At 52.0% G+C, this 17,284-nt stretch overlaps 1 protein-coding gene across 1 annotated transcript in view; it reads right to left on the reverse strand.

Moving 5' to 3' along the window:
* Window positions 1-466: 466 nt before the first annotated feature.
* Window positions 467-17,284, reverse strand: part of LHX4 (LIM homeobox 4) — a 42,456-nt gene continuing 25,638 nt past the window's right edge. Inside the window, exons 3-6 of the mRNA XM_037504425.1 lie at window positions 9,032-9,234; window positions 4,145-4,299; window positions 3,599-3,770; window positions 467-1,326 (exon numbers count right to left, since the gene is read on the reverse strand). Of these exons, the coding sequence (XP_037360322.1) occupies window positions 932-1,326; window positions 3,599-3,770; window positions 4,145-4,299; window positions 9,032-9,234 (925 nt within the window). The 3' untranslated portion in view covers window positions 467-931. The remainder of the gene's footprint in view (window positions 1,327-3,598; window positions 3,771-4,144; window positions 4,300-9,031; window positions 9,235-17,284) is intronic.

Genomic DNA, 17,284 nt, shown 5'->3' on the forward strand with positions numbered 1-17,284 from the left:
CTGGCTAAACAACACGTTTGGAATCCAAATGTGTCTATAAATGTTTGTACTGATTGTCATTCTGTTCTCTCCATATTTTAGTGTTGATCATTTTGCAACCTGCAGCCTGCCTCGTGGAATAAATGACACAAGCAAATTAAAAAGGCACATGGTGCACGGAGGGGCCGTGCAGGGCAGCGGCTCTGATGGTCCAGGCCACTAGGCTGCAGCCTCAGCAATCGCCGACGTTTCCTGCCATCAGGGATTTAGTGAGAGGGGTGGGCTTTCCAAAAGAGCAACACTGTCGAAAAATTTCTCTGGTATTTCCAGGGAGGGAAGAAGTCATATTTTCACATCAAAAAAGCAAAAAAAAAAAAAAAAAAAAAAGTGGTGGCATGTTTTCAATATCAAGCTATGGTCATCAAAGTTTTCACTGACCTTTAATAAGTGACTTTTTTTATTTTGAAAACTGGAGTTTGATAAGGGTGTCCAGAACTCACTTGTATCATACTCAAGGGCCACGATGCCTTTGCTTGGGGGCCCTGGGGCCTGGTGACAGCAGTGGTTCAGGAGGCATCGCGTGAGACACACACTCAGAGCAGAGCTCCCGAAGGCCAACAGGGCCCGACAGAGTCACCGCGTACTACTCAAGCTCTGAGCAGCCAAAGCCTGTAAGCAAGGCGGGAGGCGGTGGGGAGGCAGCCCATAAGCCAGCAGCCTAGCGAGGCTCTGCGCCCCTGTGCTGTGTTCCTGAAGGAGGCTGCCCTCCCCCCTCTTCCCCAGGAAAACAACCCCAGTGTGGTCTCGGGCCTCCGGGGCCAGTGGAGGACTTCCATTGAAAATAATGGAAATTCACCTTGGCGCACTTTGATCCTTACAAGGCAAGTCTCTTTTGATCCATAAAGGTATTTTCTCAAGCCGGAAGGAGGGGTAAGGTGGGGGGGAGTGATGTTTAAAAAGGAGGATGATCCATTTCATCGAGCCAGGAGGCGGGGCTCGTTGGGAAGTCGGGGTAGCCTACACTGCTTCCCGTGGAGATGTCAGAGGTGGGTCCCCCAGCCATGGCTCTCAGTGTCTGGCTCACTCCCTGCCCCGCATGAGCAACAATGCCCAAATTACTGTCCACCGTGTAATCCAGCCCGTTGAGCAAAGGAGCGTGGGATGGCAGGGACGAGATGGAGGCTGGAGACTGGGGGATTCCATAGGGGCTCCCATCCCTCAAGTCCTGATAGGATTGTCCCGTCCCGTCCATGGAGAAGCTCCCATTCATTAACTGTCCGCCTGTAACGTCCCCCACGTTGCCATAAATCCTATTGGTGTGGCCAAGTTCTGAGAGAATTTGATCCTCTGTGGACAAAAGAACGGAGATTTATTGTCAGCTGCCGGGACTCAGTGGTCCTGCTTTCACAACCTAGGAATACCCACACCCAGGGGAGATGCCCACGGGGACGGCTACCTCTCTGCCACGCAGCAGTCAGAAACCAACATGTCAGCCCGGCATCCAGAGACAGAGCGGGACAGAAGGAGGACCTGCCTTCCCAGAGAGCTCACCGGTCCTTGTGGCCCCTGCCATAAGGGGTGAGCGTGCCCTGGGTGGGGATGGGAGGGGTTACCCGCATGGCAATGGAAACCTTGTGCTGACAAGACTAATGGGAAAGTTTTCAAGCTGAGAAAAAGAGAAACAAGCAGGCCCACAGGGTGAGGGTCACCGAAGGCCTCTCTTAGATGTGTAGGAACTCCCTCTGCTCTACCTGGAAATGAGGTTCAGTGTCAAAGGACTTGGTTTCCCTCCTTCTCAAATAAACGCTTCTCTGGGGACAGCGTATTGGCTTGGTTAAGGCAAATGGACCTCCTTGTTTCTTGCAAACGTTCACGAAAGGGAGCTAATGGGATCTTTGCCACCTGGAAGAAGTCATCTCTCCAATACAGGTGAGCAGTTTTCATCTTAAGGCATAGAGGATTATAGAATTACCCAGCGAGTTCAAGGGTGTGTCAACCTGGGAGGCCCCCTGCACGCCAGAGAAATTAGCTACCAAACAAGACTGAGCAGTCCTCTGTTCCAGATGTTGACTTCAGCAGCTCGGATGAGTAAAGGGGCTTCCCGGAGCCTGGCCCAGCCCCTCAGTGCTGACCTCCAGGCTGAGCCGCTGCTCTCTGCTCTTGGGGACAGCCCATAAGCTCTTGGGGGCTGTTTATTTTAGTCTCAAACCCACAAGCTTCTTTTCTAATCCCACCTGGGCTTATGCATCGATTCTGTCAGGGCCTCCTCCCCAGACGAGACTTAAATACCCAGTCCTCTGACAGCCTTCCTGGAGCCTGCCCCCACGCAACCCATAAAAATGGGAAAAGGTGGTGAAACCTTGTGATCTTGGAAGGTGGCAGAAGCTGAAGGCTCAGGCCCTCATTAGACCTTCTTTTTTTTAAGATATATTTATTTATGCTTACAAGAACTGGGGTACAGGCCAGAGGTGTGGGGCGGGTGAGAGGATTCACCAGAGACAGAGTAGGGAGCAGAACAGGCAGATCTACTGAAATACACTGCTGAGGGGAGCAGCGGGTGAGACAGGGGAGGTCTGCAGCTCCATGTGATGTAGCTCCCTGGCTGGGAATTGAACTCATGCAGCAGTGGCTGTTGATAGCTTCATAGTGCTGAGACTGAACCCCCTGTGCCACCAGGGAGGCCTTGGCCTTCTGCTTATATGCCAGGGCCCTTTGTGGGTGCCACAGGCTTCTGTGGGAACAGTTATGTCTTCCAAAGGAAAAAAATGTGCCGAGCCTTCCCCAAACACATTCGTAGTTGGTGTTGATCCCCAAAACACTGTGAGATGGACAGGGATATGGTTATTCCCCATTTACATATAGGGAAACTGAGGCTCAGGACAAGGGAATCAATTTGACAGAACCATACAGGAGAAATGAACTCCAGCCCATATGCTTCCTTTCCCCACAGCAGAAGACCTTCCTTCCACATTTGAGGGCTCAATAAATGGGAACCGTTATGGCTACTTGCGAACAACCTGAAGATTCAAAACATGCACTCATTTGCAAATTTTGCTGATGCACACATTTGAATACAGCACATGCTGCGAAGCAGATGAAGTGAGCAGCGGGGTGGGGGGAGGGGCGGGGGGGTTAAGGGATTTCAGAAATAAAGCCAGTGCTATCTCTCATGCACCCACAGCAGGGATTCCCCCAGGGAAAGAGCCCGTTAAACATGCCCCCCCACCACTAGGGGCCACTCTAGGGGAGCATGGGAGGGAGGCCACTGCCCGGCAGAGGGGAGACACATAGGAGAGGGGCTAGAGGCACAAGACGGAGACCCAGCTATCTGTCCACAGCTGCATGAGCTGGTGAGGGAGCCCCAGTCAGCAGGAAAGGAGGGGAGGCCTTAGGGCCCACAGTCCTGGTCCCCAGGAATCTAGAGTCCAGATCTCTCCTCCTTGTCACATCTTAAAGAGCCACTACACATCATCCCCCACCCTTCACTGCAAGTCACAGGGAACCCTGTGCAGGAGGGCGTTGTCAAGACCTCCAGAAAGATCCCTCCTGAATATGAATGTTTATTGTTTCCCAGGGGCCTTTCCTAAGGCCTCGGCCTCACCCCTCCAGCCCTGCTCACCTCGGAAGCTCAGCTCACTGTCACTAACCCCACAGTCCTCTGCAGAGCTCTCCTTCTCCTGCTTGCTGCCTCCCCGGCTCCTCTTGACGCTTTTATAGAACTGCCCCCAGCGATGCCGCCCTGCGTCCTTCTTCAGTCTCTTCTCCTTGGCCCTTCTGTTCTGAAACCAAACCTGCCACACAAGCACAAGGGACATGCTCAGGGTGTCCACCATGAACCCAAAGCACCCCAGGGCCCCAAGACAGGTGGCTGACATAGGGCCTGAAGCCTCATGAAGTTCAGAGCCACCATGCCCTCTGTCTGGGCCACAGAAATCCGCCTGTGATTCTGGCAAATTTCCCAAAATCATGGTCCGAGGCCCAAGTCCCCAAGGGGATCAGTGAGCATTGGAGAAGTGACATCGTGAGAGCTCCCTACACTTCCCTCACGTAGAGGGGGGGCACACTGACCGCTCAGGACACTCTCAACCCAGGCCCCAGGCCCTCCAGGAGGGTGGTTCTAGGATTGGGCAAAGGAGTCCTGGGTCTGGGGCAGCAGATGTCTCACCTGCACGACCCTCATGTCCAGGCCTGTTTCTGAGGACAGCTGCTCCCTCACATGCCGGGCAGGCTTAGGGGAGTTCTTGTAGGCATTCTTCAACGTCTCCAGCTGCTTGGCTGTGATGGTAGTCCGGGGCCGCTTGGCTCCAGCCTCTGAGTCATCTGCAAGGAAAGCCACTCCCTGTTGGGTAGGTCTACCTGAAGCAATGGGCCTCCTTCCCTTGCCCTCTTTTCCTCAAGCAACCCTGCCCATTATGGCGAGGCATGGAAGACACTGGCGACGTCAGAGTGGAGCAGCCTCACCCCTCAGAGCCTACTCCTGCACCGCAGCCCCAGGCCTCTCCCTGTCCCCTTCCAGCCCAGCTACACAGGCACTGTCCTCAGACCCCGTCCATGTCCCTATCATGACAAACACTCCTGCTGTACACCCTCGTGAATCACACCAGGGCTGTGAGTGACGTCTGTTCTGAGGTGCCCCCAACACCCCTCCCCTGTTCCCACAGCACAACCTCCCTGGACTCATAGATGGGGGTCGCCTACATATCCACTGGTCATCTGACCAATGTCCATGAGCTAGTGGGTTAGAACCCATTAGTGGGTTGCAAGGTCCAATTAGTTGATCAAAAACTAAAATAATGGACTGAGGTGGAGTGGAGTGGAGTGAAGAGCAGTGGGATGGAATGTGATGGAATGGACTGGAATGGACTGGAATGGAATGGAATGGAACAGGATGGGATAGAATAGAACAGAATAGAATAAAACAGAATGGAAGAACTTTCATGAAAGTTATTTAGTGGATGAAATGTGTGTACTGAGTTGAGATGTAAAATGCATATCATACTGTGGATCATAGAACTGCTTGGAAATCACCTCTGGATTTCACTAGACACACCTCACGCTCCTATTAGTCAAAGACTGGTTTGTTCTCAGAACCAGCACAAGAGAGGCACCTGCACTGTTGAGATCTAGTTCACAGCCAAGAGCAAATGGTTTGTTTCCCCGCACTTGTAGTTATTCCCATTCTCTGCACAGCACCCTTGGGGTCCACAAAGAGTAAGTCACCTGCAGGGTCCCTGGTCTCCCCCTCCCCCTGTGTCCTTTAAAGTGTCTCTTCTACAGCCCTACCTTTCTCCCTTTCTTTTCATCTTTCTTTCCATTCAAGAAAACACTCTCTTGGGTACCAATAACAACAGCCAGCATTCGTTAAGTGCCGACTGCATGCCTAGTGTTGATCAAAGAGCTTAACATGCACACACTCTTCTGGGCAATTCTAAGAGGCTTTCCTTGGAGTCAGAAGACCTAGGCATGCCTCCCTGATGGTGCAGTGGGTTGAGCACTGCGCTGTGAAGCTGTCTGCAGCCTCTGAAGCACAGGTTTGATTCCTGGCTGGCCAGAGAGATACCCACATGGTGCGGCAGACCTTTCCTATCTTGCCCACTGCCCCCCTCAGCAGTGCCTTTGGTCAGTCTGCCTGTCCTGCTCCCTGCTCTGTCTCTGGTGAATCCTCTCACCCTCCCACACCTCTGGCCTATACCCTAGTTCTTGTATAAATAAATAAATCTTAAAAAAAAAAAAAGATGACCTAGGCTCAGCATTTTTGTTGAGTGACATGAGCAAGTCTATCACCCCTGAAGCCTGCGCATGGGGGTGGCAAGTCTCCACCTTGTGCACTGAGTCCCCACAACTTCTCGTGCTCACAGAGGAGGAGGGATGAGACCATAAGTCTTCCCTTCTCCCCTGGCTGTTTTCATCTCCAGCAGAGCCATTGCCATTAAATCCGGGCCTCCTCATTACTCCCTGGCATCCTGAACCCAAGAAAGAAGGATTCCAGAGCCGCTGTGGCAAAGACAGAGCAGAACCTCCAAAGGTCTTTAATCTCCCTTCTGCCAACATTTATAAAGATGACAGCATTTGAGGCGAATGGGAAATCCTGCACTTCTGAACAAGGATGGAGTCTTATGTGCAAAATCTGAAAGAAAGACCCCAAAAATTTTAATTCAAGACTGGCTTAATTTCAAAATAGTTCAGCCTAGTGACTTAGAGGTTGTTCCCCACAGCTGCTGGCGGGGTCACCCTGCTGCTGGCCCACTGCTGCCTCCATGCTCAGGACTTCCTTCTCACGATTATGAGGACTATTATGCTGTTATTTTAACATTCACTGTTATTATAATTTAAAATCTTTTTTATACCCTATAACAATGTCATCCAAGTATTCATTAAGTAGCGGTGGCAATGCTCATGCTGAAAAATGTACCCAAAAATCAATAGCTTTGGTACGGAAGTTAAATGTGATAAAAATGCTCTGAGGAAGGCCGAGCAAGACGGTGCTACCCTGGGCTGTTAATTTAGGAGAGAGCATTCTGCGAGCGATGAGAGATAGTGCCGAGAAAATAAAAAGTAGCATTAAGGCAAAGATACACTTCACCGCTTATGGATTTATGTGCTCCCAGAACACATCCCCTCTACTTTTTACATTAACTCCTATGGGGAAATTAGTCTTAAAATATGTTCATATTGAATTATGCAGGGTCTTCTCACACTTGTCCTTACATAAAATGCAACCTCATTATATTGAAAATGCAAATATCTAGGGAGATGTAATAAATGAACAAAACCCGTCACAGGAAGGGACAAATAGGGGAGATGAGGTCCTTTGTCTAGCACAGGAGAAGGAACAGCAAGCCTGAGAGAGGGCTTAGTTTAGCAGTGAAGAATCAAAGGGCGAGACGCGAGTGTCCCACAGCAGGCAAGGAGCCCTGCTGGGCCAGGGTCACCCCAATTTCCCTGACAGAGGCAGGGGACATATCAGAATTGGCGTAACCTTCAGCCCCTTGAAGGCCTGCAGCAGACCTCGTGTCCCTGGTGACATGTCCACTTGCTGGCCACCCCCTCACTTGATATCCCACGAGACAGCGCCGTCCTAGTGAAACCTCGGCAAAGAGCCCTGCTTGGCAGCCACTGCTATCCCCCATATGTGGTGAGAAGCTGCAGCTCGACTAATCACAGAGCTTATGAAAGGACCCCCACATCAGTGAGTGGCCCGGGAGAGAAGTCCACCAGCCCCCGATGCCAAACCCCTTATGTTTCCATTGGCCTACAGAGGCCTCCAGGGCACAAGCATCCCTCCAGAAAAGGATTAGCCCTGTTATGCCATCGTGCCTCTTCAGCTGGACACCTCCCCTTGTCTTGAGTTCCACCCCCCAAAGCAGCTGTGGAGCCAGAAGCACTCAGGGCTAACGGAGGCCTCTGACAAGAAGAAGCTGCAGTGGACGCAGGAAGTTGTTCATTCTTCCAGTCTCTGGGGAAGGGCGTGCGAGTTCCAGAGGCATCCAAGTTCCAGGTCAGGATCTTGAGTCTATCTGCTTTGACGTTTTATCCCTCACATGATGCCCTAATCTTCTGACATCATAATTGACTACAAGCAAAGACATCGAGTGAGTTTTAAGGAAACCCAGCAGATAACTCCATTAAGACAGAGCCTAGGAATGGACTTTCAGAGGCTGGGAAAGAGAAGGAAAGAGATGGAAGGTCTGAAAGGCCTGAAAGGCCAGAGTTATGGGAGTGGGAGAAGGGAAAGGAAATCCCCCAATAACAATATTCTGCATCCATGCCCCTCCCACCAAAGCCAAGCTCAACACAGTCGCCTCACCAATGGGCCCCATGAATGATCTGCCTCCTCCACGCCCCAAACCCTTTATTTTAAAATGTGTTTATTAAGAGAAAAACTAATTTCTCCATGTATTGATCAGATCCTGTAACATATGTGTGTGGGTCCAGGAAAGATCTGGAAGGAGATACATAAAATTACTGTTGCTTTATTTTCTCATCAAGCCCAGAGCTGTCAATGAGAGCTGCTTTCCCAGGAACACACTGAGTTGATATCAATTCTAGTCAAAGGCAAAGGCCTTGATGTGTCCTGAGTCTGTGCATCTGAGATTCCCAGGTGGAGCTTGGCCAAATGCCAAGATGGAAGGGATGCCAGATGCAGGCATAACTGTGAGTGAAGAGGCAGAGGAGGAGATACAGGAGGGGGAGTCGGGCTTGGCTTTCCAGTGGGATCTGAGAGAGTGTGGGGGTCTGCACCCTGCCCAGGCAGTGGAGAGAACTGGGCATCCCCGAGGACATGGCACTGGAGGGTAATATGGTGCCCAGGCTGTGTAAGGGATGGCAGGTTTTCCGGGTATCCTGGGTATGACTGCTGAAAGCAGGGGCCTGAAAGCAAGTCTCTGCTTGGACCATGGACAATGGTTCAAGAGTGGGTAGGGATTTTCAAGAGCTGGAGTCTCCCTGAATATGGAAACTGAGCAAGCCCTGCCTGCAGCATCAGAGCTTGGGGACACAAAGCCATCATTGTCCCTAAGTTCCTGCTCTGGAGAAGTCTGGCCTGCAGTGTGAGAGGGGAAATTGAACACGATTAATCCAACATCCCTTCAAAGGGCAACTTAGGCCAATGCTAGGGCTCTCACTGACTGAAGCCTTTGATTGTGGAGGCTGAGGTAACTGCGCACCCCAATATACAAGACTAGGGAGTGACCTCAAATGTCCTCTGTAGACTGAGCACCCGCCCAACTTCATCCTATTAAAGAAGCCACCCAAGATGGTGACCATGGGCCCCTTGCACCTCCTGAGCCTGCCAGCTAGCGTGGGGGAACAGTGACACGCTCAGTACCCATCACTTGATTAATGCTTCAGTGAATCCGGCCAGTGCCCAAGGATGCAGGGGTGTGGAAAACTAACCCTCCCCCTAGAGATTGGGGAAAGCTTCTCAGAGGGGGCAGGGTGGGCTCAGGGCTCTGAGGGCTGGGCAGCTCAAAGCCGCAGAGGGCTCCTCTGGCTGAGGGCATGGCCTGAGCACAGGCCCGGAGGAGGGACCGTGCAGGGCAGTGCCATTTACCGTTCTGCTTGGCTGTCTCGTAGTCCTCCTTGCACACCAGCCGCCCGTCCTCCATGAGGTAGAACTCGTCCCCTGTGGCCAGCTGCCGGTTACAGATGATGCAGGCAAAGCAGTGCAGGTGGTAGACGAAGTCCTGGGCCTTGCGGACCACCTGGGTTGGGGGAATGCCCTGCTGGCAGGCCGTGCATTTTGTGCCGAAGCGCCTGTCAGAGCAGCATGAAAGGATTAGGGTGCAGAGGGGTATCTGGCCCCACCATTTCCTCCTCCTGCCCCTCCACTCTGGGACATTCGTGGGCATCAACGCCTGGCCTCCCAGCAATCACTGTCTGGTCTTTCCCGCCTCCAGCCAGCCTCATTGCAGGACTGAACTTTCATCTCCAGCCCCTTTCCCAAGGCTGACATCCCAGACTCTAAAGTTTACGAGGACGTTGGAATTTCTAAGTCCCAACTGTGAGTAAACTCTTTCATCCTCCGCCTCTTGGATTCTCCAACTCTATGGTGAGGCCTAGAGTGCCAGCCCCACAGGGACTGCACTGATGTGCAGGAAGCACCCAGTGAAACACCCAGCAGGTACCATCCACACTGGGAAGCCAGGAGACAGCACCGCCTGGGGTCCATGTTGGAGCTCAGAGGAGCCACATTTGGGAAGCAGAGTGGGGGTCGCCTGAGGCTACCTCTATCCTCTCCCTTCCAGCCAGCACAGAGTTCAGCCTCTACCCCCTTCCCTTGCACAGCCCCTGGGATGTGGGAGCCTGGGGTAGGCCCAGGAATCTGCATTTTCAAGCCTTTCACCATTTGAGGCAGAGTCTGAAGACCTCAGTTTGAAAAATGCTGCTTCAGCTGCTCCCTGGCCAACACTTTTCAGGACCAGCACCTCGGCTAGAGGAGGTCACCTGCTACCATCCAGGCCAAGCTCGGGAGGGGGAGAAGAAGACACATTAAAATATAGGCCAGTGGGGTCATTTAAGCCCCTTTCCCCATTCTGACCAGAGATGCAATGGCCACTAATGGGAGAGGCGGGATGGTAATTTGGAGGCCAGTGTAGACATGGGCCATGTCTACATGGAGGGGGTTCGGTGGGGGGCGGGGGTGCAGAGCACCACTGCAGGTGCACCTTCCCCACTTGAGGAGAGAGGCGGGAGGGGCTGGGGAGGCAGGGGCAGAGTTTAAAACAGCAATCAACCTAATTATTCATGACATTTCACACAGCAGAACTTTATCTTCTTCAGGATGAAAGACTTCGCCTAATGGATCTGGGGAAGGTTTGATTTTAATGGTCCTTTTAACTAATGCTTATAGGCAGCCTGATTTCCCCTGAAAGGACAGTACATATTTCATCCACATTAATACCAAATAAATTAATTATGGTCATGGCTATCATGATGAATCCCAGATTAATGCAGAATGATGGGTCTCTTATGCGGTAATGATACCTGCTGGGGGGCTACGGGCCTGCAGCTTGCGTGGCCAGCTGCAGCTTTAGAAGCCCCCCTCCCAGGGACTTGGTATCTAAAAGAGACACAGAGGGGGGGTTCTCTAAGTCTAGCTGGGTAACCTTGAAAGAACCAGAAGCATGACCCAGGGGACCGCTCTTCTGAGGCGAGACTCCCAGAAGGGTCTGAGAACCTCAGGCCTTTGGTTTGTGACGACCCCAGACTTCTGACTTCTTGGTTTGTGGGGAAGGTTGTGTGTGGGGAGCAGATATTCTCAGCCTGAGGCTCAGGGCTGGCTCTGAAAACCACCCCCAAGAGATTCAAAACCAGGAGGAGCCTGGGCCTTCATCAGCTTTTCAAGGGGGTCCAGGACCCACAAAGGAGATGGAACATTTGTTGGATAAATAGATCAGTGAAAAGGCCTCCCCGGTGGTGCAGCGGTCGAGTGCTGGGTTGTGAAGGTGCCCACAGCCTCTGCAGCACCGGTTCGATCCCTGGCTGCTCCCCGGCCACCGGAGGAGGGTCCCACATGGCGCAAAGACCTCTCCTGCCGCCCGCTGCTCCCCTCAGCAGTGTGAGTCGGTCCTTCTGCCTGCGCTGCTCCCCGCTCTGGCTCTGGTGAATTCTCTCACCCTCCCGTGCTTCTGACTGTACCCCGTGCTTGTATAAATAAGTAAATAAATCTTTAAAAAAAAAAAAGATCAGTGAAAGGGGCTTCCCTGGTGGGGCAGGGGTTAAAGACATAGCGCTATCAAGCTATCACCAGCCACTACAGCATGAGTTCGATCCCAGCCCCCCAGGGAGCAACCCACATGGCACAGCAGACCTCTCCTGTCTCGCTTGCTGCTCCCCTCAGCAGTGTACTTCAGTGGATGTGTCTGCTCTGCTCCCCACTCTCTCTAGTGAATCCTCTCACCCCCTGTACCTCTAGTCTATACACCAGTTCTTATATGAACAAATAAATAAATCTTAATAAAATTAAAATAAATAGATCAGTGAATACAGAACCGGGCTTTTAGCGGATGTGGGTGGAGACAGCTGAATGTGAGGATGGAGGACAAAGTACAGAGCCAGCTCTGGAAGGTTCTTACTCCCAGAAGCGCAAGACCTGTGGGCTGCTCCTATGACCCGCACCACAGAGGAAGGCTGGTGTTTGGGGGACAGAGAAAGGAAGCCTCTGTACGTGTTACTAAGTGCCTGACATTTGCAGGCCAATTCGCACAACAGGTATCAAAAATGAAGCAGTGCCTTCAAATGAAGCAGTGCCTTCCTCACGGCCTCCGCGAAGCCTCCCATATGAGCCACCCCAAATCCGGTGTCCAACTCCTTGCCTGCAAATGCTGGCACAGAAGAATGGGGGTTTTCCAAACACCACCGTAGTGGTCAGAACAGAGGAGTAGAGACTAAGGGAGGCTCCAGAGCCAGCCAAGTCCCCCCAGAACCCTCTCGCATGGAGAGGGTCACATCTCTCACCGCCAAAAAGCAGACAGTGGCTTCAGTAACCAGAAACCCAGTTGACACCAGAGCCCCAGAGACATGAAAGATAATGGGGGTATAAATTTAGTCTACGCACCGACAGTGATTCATGTGTGAGGGTGGCAAGTGCACAAGAAAAATGAAAAATAAATGGACTTTCCCACCAGCGTTTTTTAGCAATTGAAGCAATTTTCCTGATTGTGGGATTTATACCGATGGTAAGCAGGAGTTGCTCCTTATTACCTTTTTTCCCTGGATCACAGCCAACTGGACCATCATTGGGGGGACCACATGGCCCCCTTAGGCTCCAGGGCTCCCTCAGCATGGTGCCTCCTCCCCACTCCCGGTCAGAGCCAGTGGACCCAGATTAAGGTGCTGTCCTGTGGGGTGTATATAGCGAAGATACTGCCCTGAAGAATCCAGACAGAATGAGAGGAGAAAGCCACAGCCTGGAGCAGCTTCATGACTAGCTCTGTGATAGGCAACAATGAGACAGCCGTGGCCAAAATGGAGCAAAACTATGACCTTTACTGCTATCTAGAGAACCAACAGCCTAACCAACCTGACCAAAGTTGGAGAGCCTGGGGATGGGAGTGAAGCTTGAGACAGATCAAAGAAGAGGCTTCTGGGCCTCCCCTGGTGGTGCAGCAGTTGAGCGCTGGGCTGTGAAGCTGCCCGCAGCCTCTGCCGCGCTGATTCAACCCCTGGCCGCCAGCGAGGGACCCACATGGAGCGACAGACCTTGCCTGCTGCGCCTGCTGCTCCCCTCAGCAGTGTATTTCATTGGTCTGCCTGTTCTGTTCCCCGCTCTGGCTCTCGTGAATCCTCTCACCCTCCCGCACTTCTGACTGTATCCAGTGCTTGCATGAATAAATAAAAAAAAAAAAAAAAAGAGTAGGCTTCTGGCATTGTCTAGGCAGCAACCCCTTCATTCTATTATTGAGCACGTGCTGTGTGCAGGGTGCTGTCACTGGGGTGCAAATGGCACTGGCCCCTATCACCAGGACAAATCATATGGTCAGTCCCCCTGGGAAGGCAGCTGGAGCTCACCCAAAAAAGACAAAGGAAATGCAAGGAAGGGCTTGCCAGTGGCTCCTGTTACTTTCCTATTTGGTCACACCACTGGATTCTCTTATCCCTGCCTGGCATGTAGTAGGCAAACAGCAGAGCCCAGTGAATGCGTGGAGGCACTAGGAGTTAATGCCTGAGCCACTCCTGGAAACTGTGTCTAAAACTAAGGGAGTTGGGGCCTCCCCGGTGGCGCAGCGGTTGGGCGCTGGGTTGCGAAGCTGCCCGCGGCCTCTGCAGCGCCGGTTCGATCCCCGGCTGCTCCCCGGCCACTGGAGGAGGGTCCCACATGGCGCGCAGACCTCTCCTGCCGCCCGCTGCTCCCCTCAGCAGTGTACTTCGGTCCTTCTGCCTGCTCTGCTCCCCGCTCTGGCTCTGGTGAATCCTCTCACCCTCCCGTGCTTCTTTTTTTTTTTTTTTAAAGTTTTTTTTTTTTTTTAATAGAGGCATGTTTTATTTATTTATTTATTTGTTTGTTTGTTTGTTTTGTTTATACATGCACTGGGTACAGTCAGAAGAGCGGGAGGGTGAGAGAATTCACCAGAGCCAAAGCGACCCTCCCGTGCTTCTGACTGTACCCAGTGCTTGTATAAATAAATAATAAATCTCACAGACACAGTAATATTTGACTAAATATTTGGGTGATATTGTATAAATTGTATAAATCAATAAATAAATCTTTAAAAAAATAAAAATAAAACTAAGGGAGTTGAACCTTTGGCTGAAACAAGGTCCACAGTTTACTAAAAGATGACACTCTCCATTCTACTTTGCTGTCTCAAAAGTGAGGATTAGGGTGACCTCTAACAGATGAGAAACTAAAGAACCAGCCCGGTTCACACAGGCAGAGTGAGAAAACCCAGGGTTTGAACTCAGTGCTTCTGGAACATGGTAGTTGTCAAAGGCAGCAACATCCATTGAGAAGAAGCTGTGGTGCCCCTTGGCCTCCATCATCCCTAGTTGCTCAGAGCCACTGAGCATGGGGTTCCCAGGCCTGCAATGCAGGGTGGCCCTGGGAGGCTTCACCCTGGGGTGTCCTCTCTGTTCACCACCTCCGTGATCCCACAGCTGGGTCTGGCATGAAGGGCCCGGGCCTGTCGCCCAGAAATGCACCAAACATCACAGCTGACATTCAGGGGTGGCCCTGGCCCAGGAGGGGGCCAGGCCTGTGTCCTAGGTCACCACCCTGCCCTCCCCCTGCTCCAGTGCTCAGCCTGAGCTCCCATCTGCCATTTATCTGTCCATCCCACTGTTGGTGACACACCTCATCAAACCACACTCAGACTCAGGGTATCCTGATCCTGCAGCAACCAGACAAAGGCAGGCCCTGCAAGCGCCACTTCTTCTAGAAACAGGTGCTCATAAATCCCACACCACAGAAGTTCTGGCACATTCCTGATTTTATGTTTTGTCCTACAATCAACCAGGGGCCACATTGTGGTCACTGAAACATGACGAATAGCAGCTCCCCTTACCAAACACCTACTGTGTGCTCTATGCTACAGATCTCACTCCCCGGCACCTCCCACCTCCCCCCCCAGGAGTTTAGCTCCTGGCTTACCATCTCTCTCCTGCCATCTCTCTTTATAACCTCAATATCCACGTAGACACTCCTTCCCGCCCTATCTTCTGCATGCTTTGGCCCCTGCTCCTGAAGGTCATGACCCCCACTGGCGTGCATGGCCCTCCTCAGTCGCTCCCATGGTCTACCCCTGTCCTTGCCATTATCAGGAACTGGAGGGGTTTCAGGAATAACCTCCTAATAACTTCACCAAATTCCCCCCAGCAACACCCCAAGTCCCACTATCCTGCAACCCCGACAGGGACATTAATCCTTTTCACTGTCCCTCACTTCCCTCATGACCTTACATCCCTCCATGCTCACACCCCCAACTCCCTTCCCACTCTCATCTTCTGCCTTCACCCAGCACTGGGTGTCTGAACAGAGCAGAGAAAATCACAGCACCTCACAGACTCAGGAGGGCCAGGAACCACCATGCATATACAATCCGGGCACCCCCCACCCTTCAGATGCCTCTGTCCAGACCCCTCCTCAGTCTGGTAGCTGAGTTTCCTGTTTTCCGTGTTCTCAGCAAAGACCTGCACTGCTGTGCTGCTGTGTGCCTCCCTGCCCACCCCCATACACACCCCTGCTAGCCACACTTCTCTCACCTGCAGCTGTATCATCAGCTCCTGGGTGAGGCCTACTCTCCACCAGCTGGAGTCCAGTCCTTCTTGCCTAATAATATTGTTCTTCCAACAACTGTCCCCTTCGCCTCCACATTCATTGTCCACCTCTACTAGCGCCTACCCCTCAGCATGCAACGTGTAGTTATTTCTGCCTCTCTTAACTTCACATCTCCCTCTATCGACCATCCATTTCTCTATTCCTTTTAAAACAAAACTCCTCCAAAGGGGCTTTCTGCACAGGCTCGGGCCTCTATTGTATCTGCTCCCACTCTTCTCTTGAATCCACATTGCTGGTTAATTTTGTGTGTTAACCTGACTCGGTCACCCAAATATTTAGTCAAATATTACTGTGTCTGTGAGATGTTTTTAGATGAGGTAAACATGTGACTCAGGCAGAGTAAAGCAGGTGGGTGGGCCTTATCCAATCAGTTGAAGGGTCTGAGTAGAACAAAAAGGGTAATGCTTCCAAGAGAAAGAGGGAATGCCTCTGGTCTGACCACCTAGAGCTGGGACATACGTCTTTTTCTGACTTTAAACTCAAACCGAAACTCTTCTTAGGTCTGGAGACTGCCACCAGCTTTTGGAGCAGAACTTACACCATGGGCTCTCCTGGGCCGACTACAGATCTTGGGACTCCAGAATCACACGGGCCAATCCTTATAATAAATCTCTTTACAGGGCCTCCCTGGTGGTGCAGGGCTTAAAGTCTTAGCACTATCAAGCTACCAGGCACTGCAGCATGAGTTGGATCCCCAGTTAGGGAGCTACCCAAATGGCACAGTAGATGTTTCCTGTCTCTCCCGCTGCTCCCCTCAGCAGTGTATTTCAGTAGATCCATCTGTTCTGCTCCCCACTCTGTCGCTGGTGAATCCTCTCACCCCCTCGTCCCCCGGCCTCTGGCCTAGACCCCAGTTCTTGTATGCATAAATAAATAAAAATGTCTTAAATTTTTTTTTAAAATAAATAGATCTCTTTACACACATACACACACACACACACACACACACACACACACACACACACCCTGTTGGCTCTGGTTCTCTAGAAAACCCTAACGCACACTAGAGTTAGGGACCCTTCGACCAATCAACCCAAACTGCACTTGGGTCCTTCCTGCCCCTGCATGGCTGAGTCCCGGGCCGGGTCTCTCTTCCCTGTCCTCCCGGTACTGGTTAACTCTCTCCCTCTCTCCCATCTGCCCTCAGGACCAGTCATCCAGGTTCTGCTCCTCCAGGCTGGCAGCCACCCCTCCACCTCTCACGCCTCTTCCCTGTCCACCTGGGGATTGCAGACGTCTCCCCAAAATGTGCATGGTATAGCCCCGGCCTCCTCGCCTCTGCATGGATGTCCAGAACCAAATTCCTCATCTGCCCCAGGTCTCCCCATGGTCTTTCTCATCTCAGAATGATGAATTCCTTCTTTCAGACTTGGACACTGCACCAGCCCCCCACCCAATATACACACACATCTTATTGGACAGCAAATCCTGTTGGCTCCACCCAAAATTCTATCAAGAATTGGACCACCTCTGACCATCACCACTGCTGCCGTCCTCTTTCAGGCCACCGTCACCCCTCACCAATCACTGTGTCCTGAGGGATCTCCTGGTCTCAGCCCTGGCCCCACAAAGGAGCCACAGGCCCAAGCGAAACCTTCTCAGCCCCCTACTGCAAGCCCCCTTCTTGCTCAGAATAAAAGCCAACATCCCTTTACTGGCAGGGACCCTCCCCTTTGTAGCTCCCCATTACTCTCTAGCGTGGTCTCCTGTTACTCGCACTGCACCAGGTCCCTGCCTAGAGACCTCCTGTGTGCTCACTCCTGCAGTTTCTACAGGTCTCGCCTCACATGCGGTATGCATCAATACACATCCTCCATTTATAGATGAGGAAACTGAAATTCAGAGAGGCTGGGTAATGTGCCAGAGGCCACACAGCAGGTAGAGCTGACATTTGAACTCAGGACTCTTCCTTAGTCACAGCCACAGCGACACTGTCATGGGGGCAGCCCAGGCCTATGCCAACTCCCGGTGAGCGAGCACTGCCACAGCACAGCAACACCTGAGGAAACAAAATACTGCATAACTTAA

Source organism: Talpa occidentalis, unplaced genomic scaffold (genome assembly GCF_014898055.3).
Source record: "Talpa occidentalis isolate TD23 unplaced genomic scaffold, MPIMG_talOcc4v2.1 talOcc4.12, whole genome shotgun sequence".
NCBI classification, from domain to species: Eukaryota; Metazoa; Chordata; class Mammalia; order Eulipotyphla; family Talpidae; genus Talpa; species Talpa occidentalis.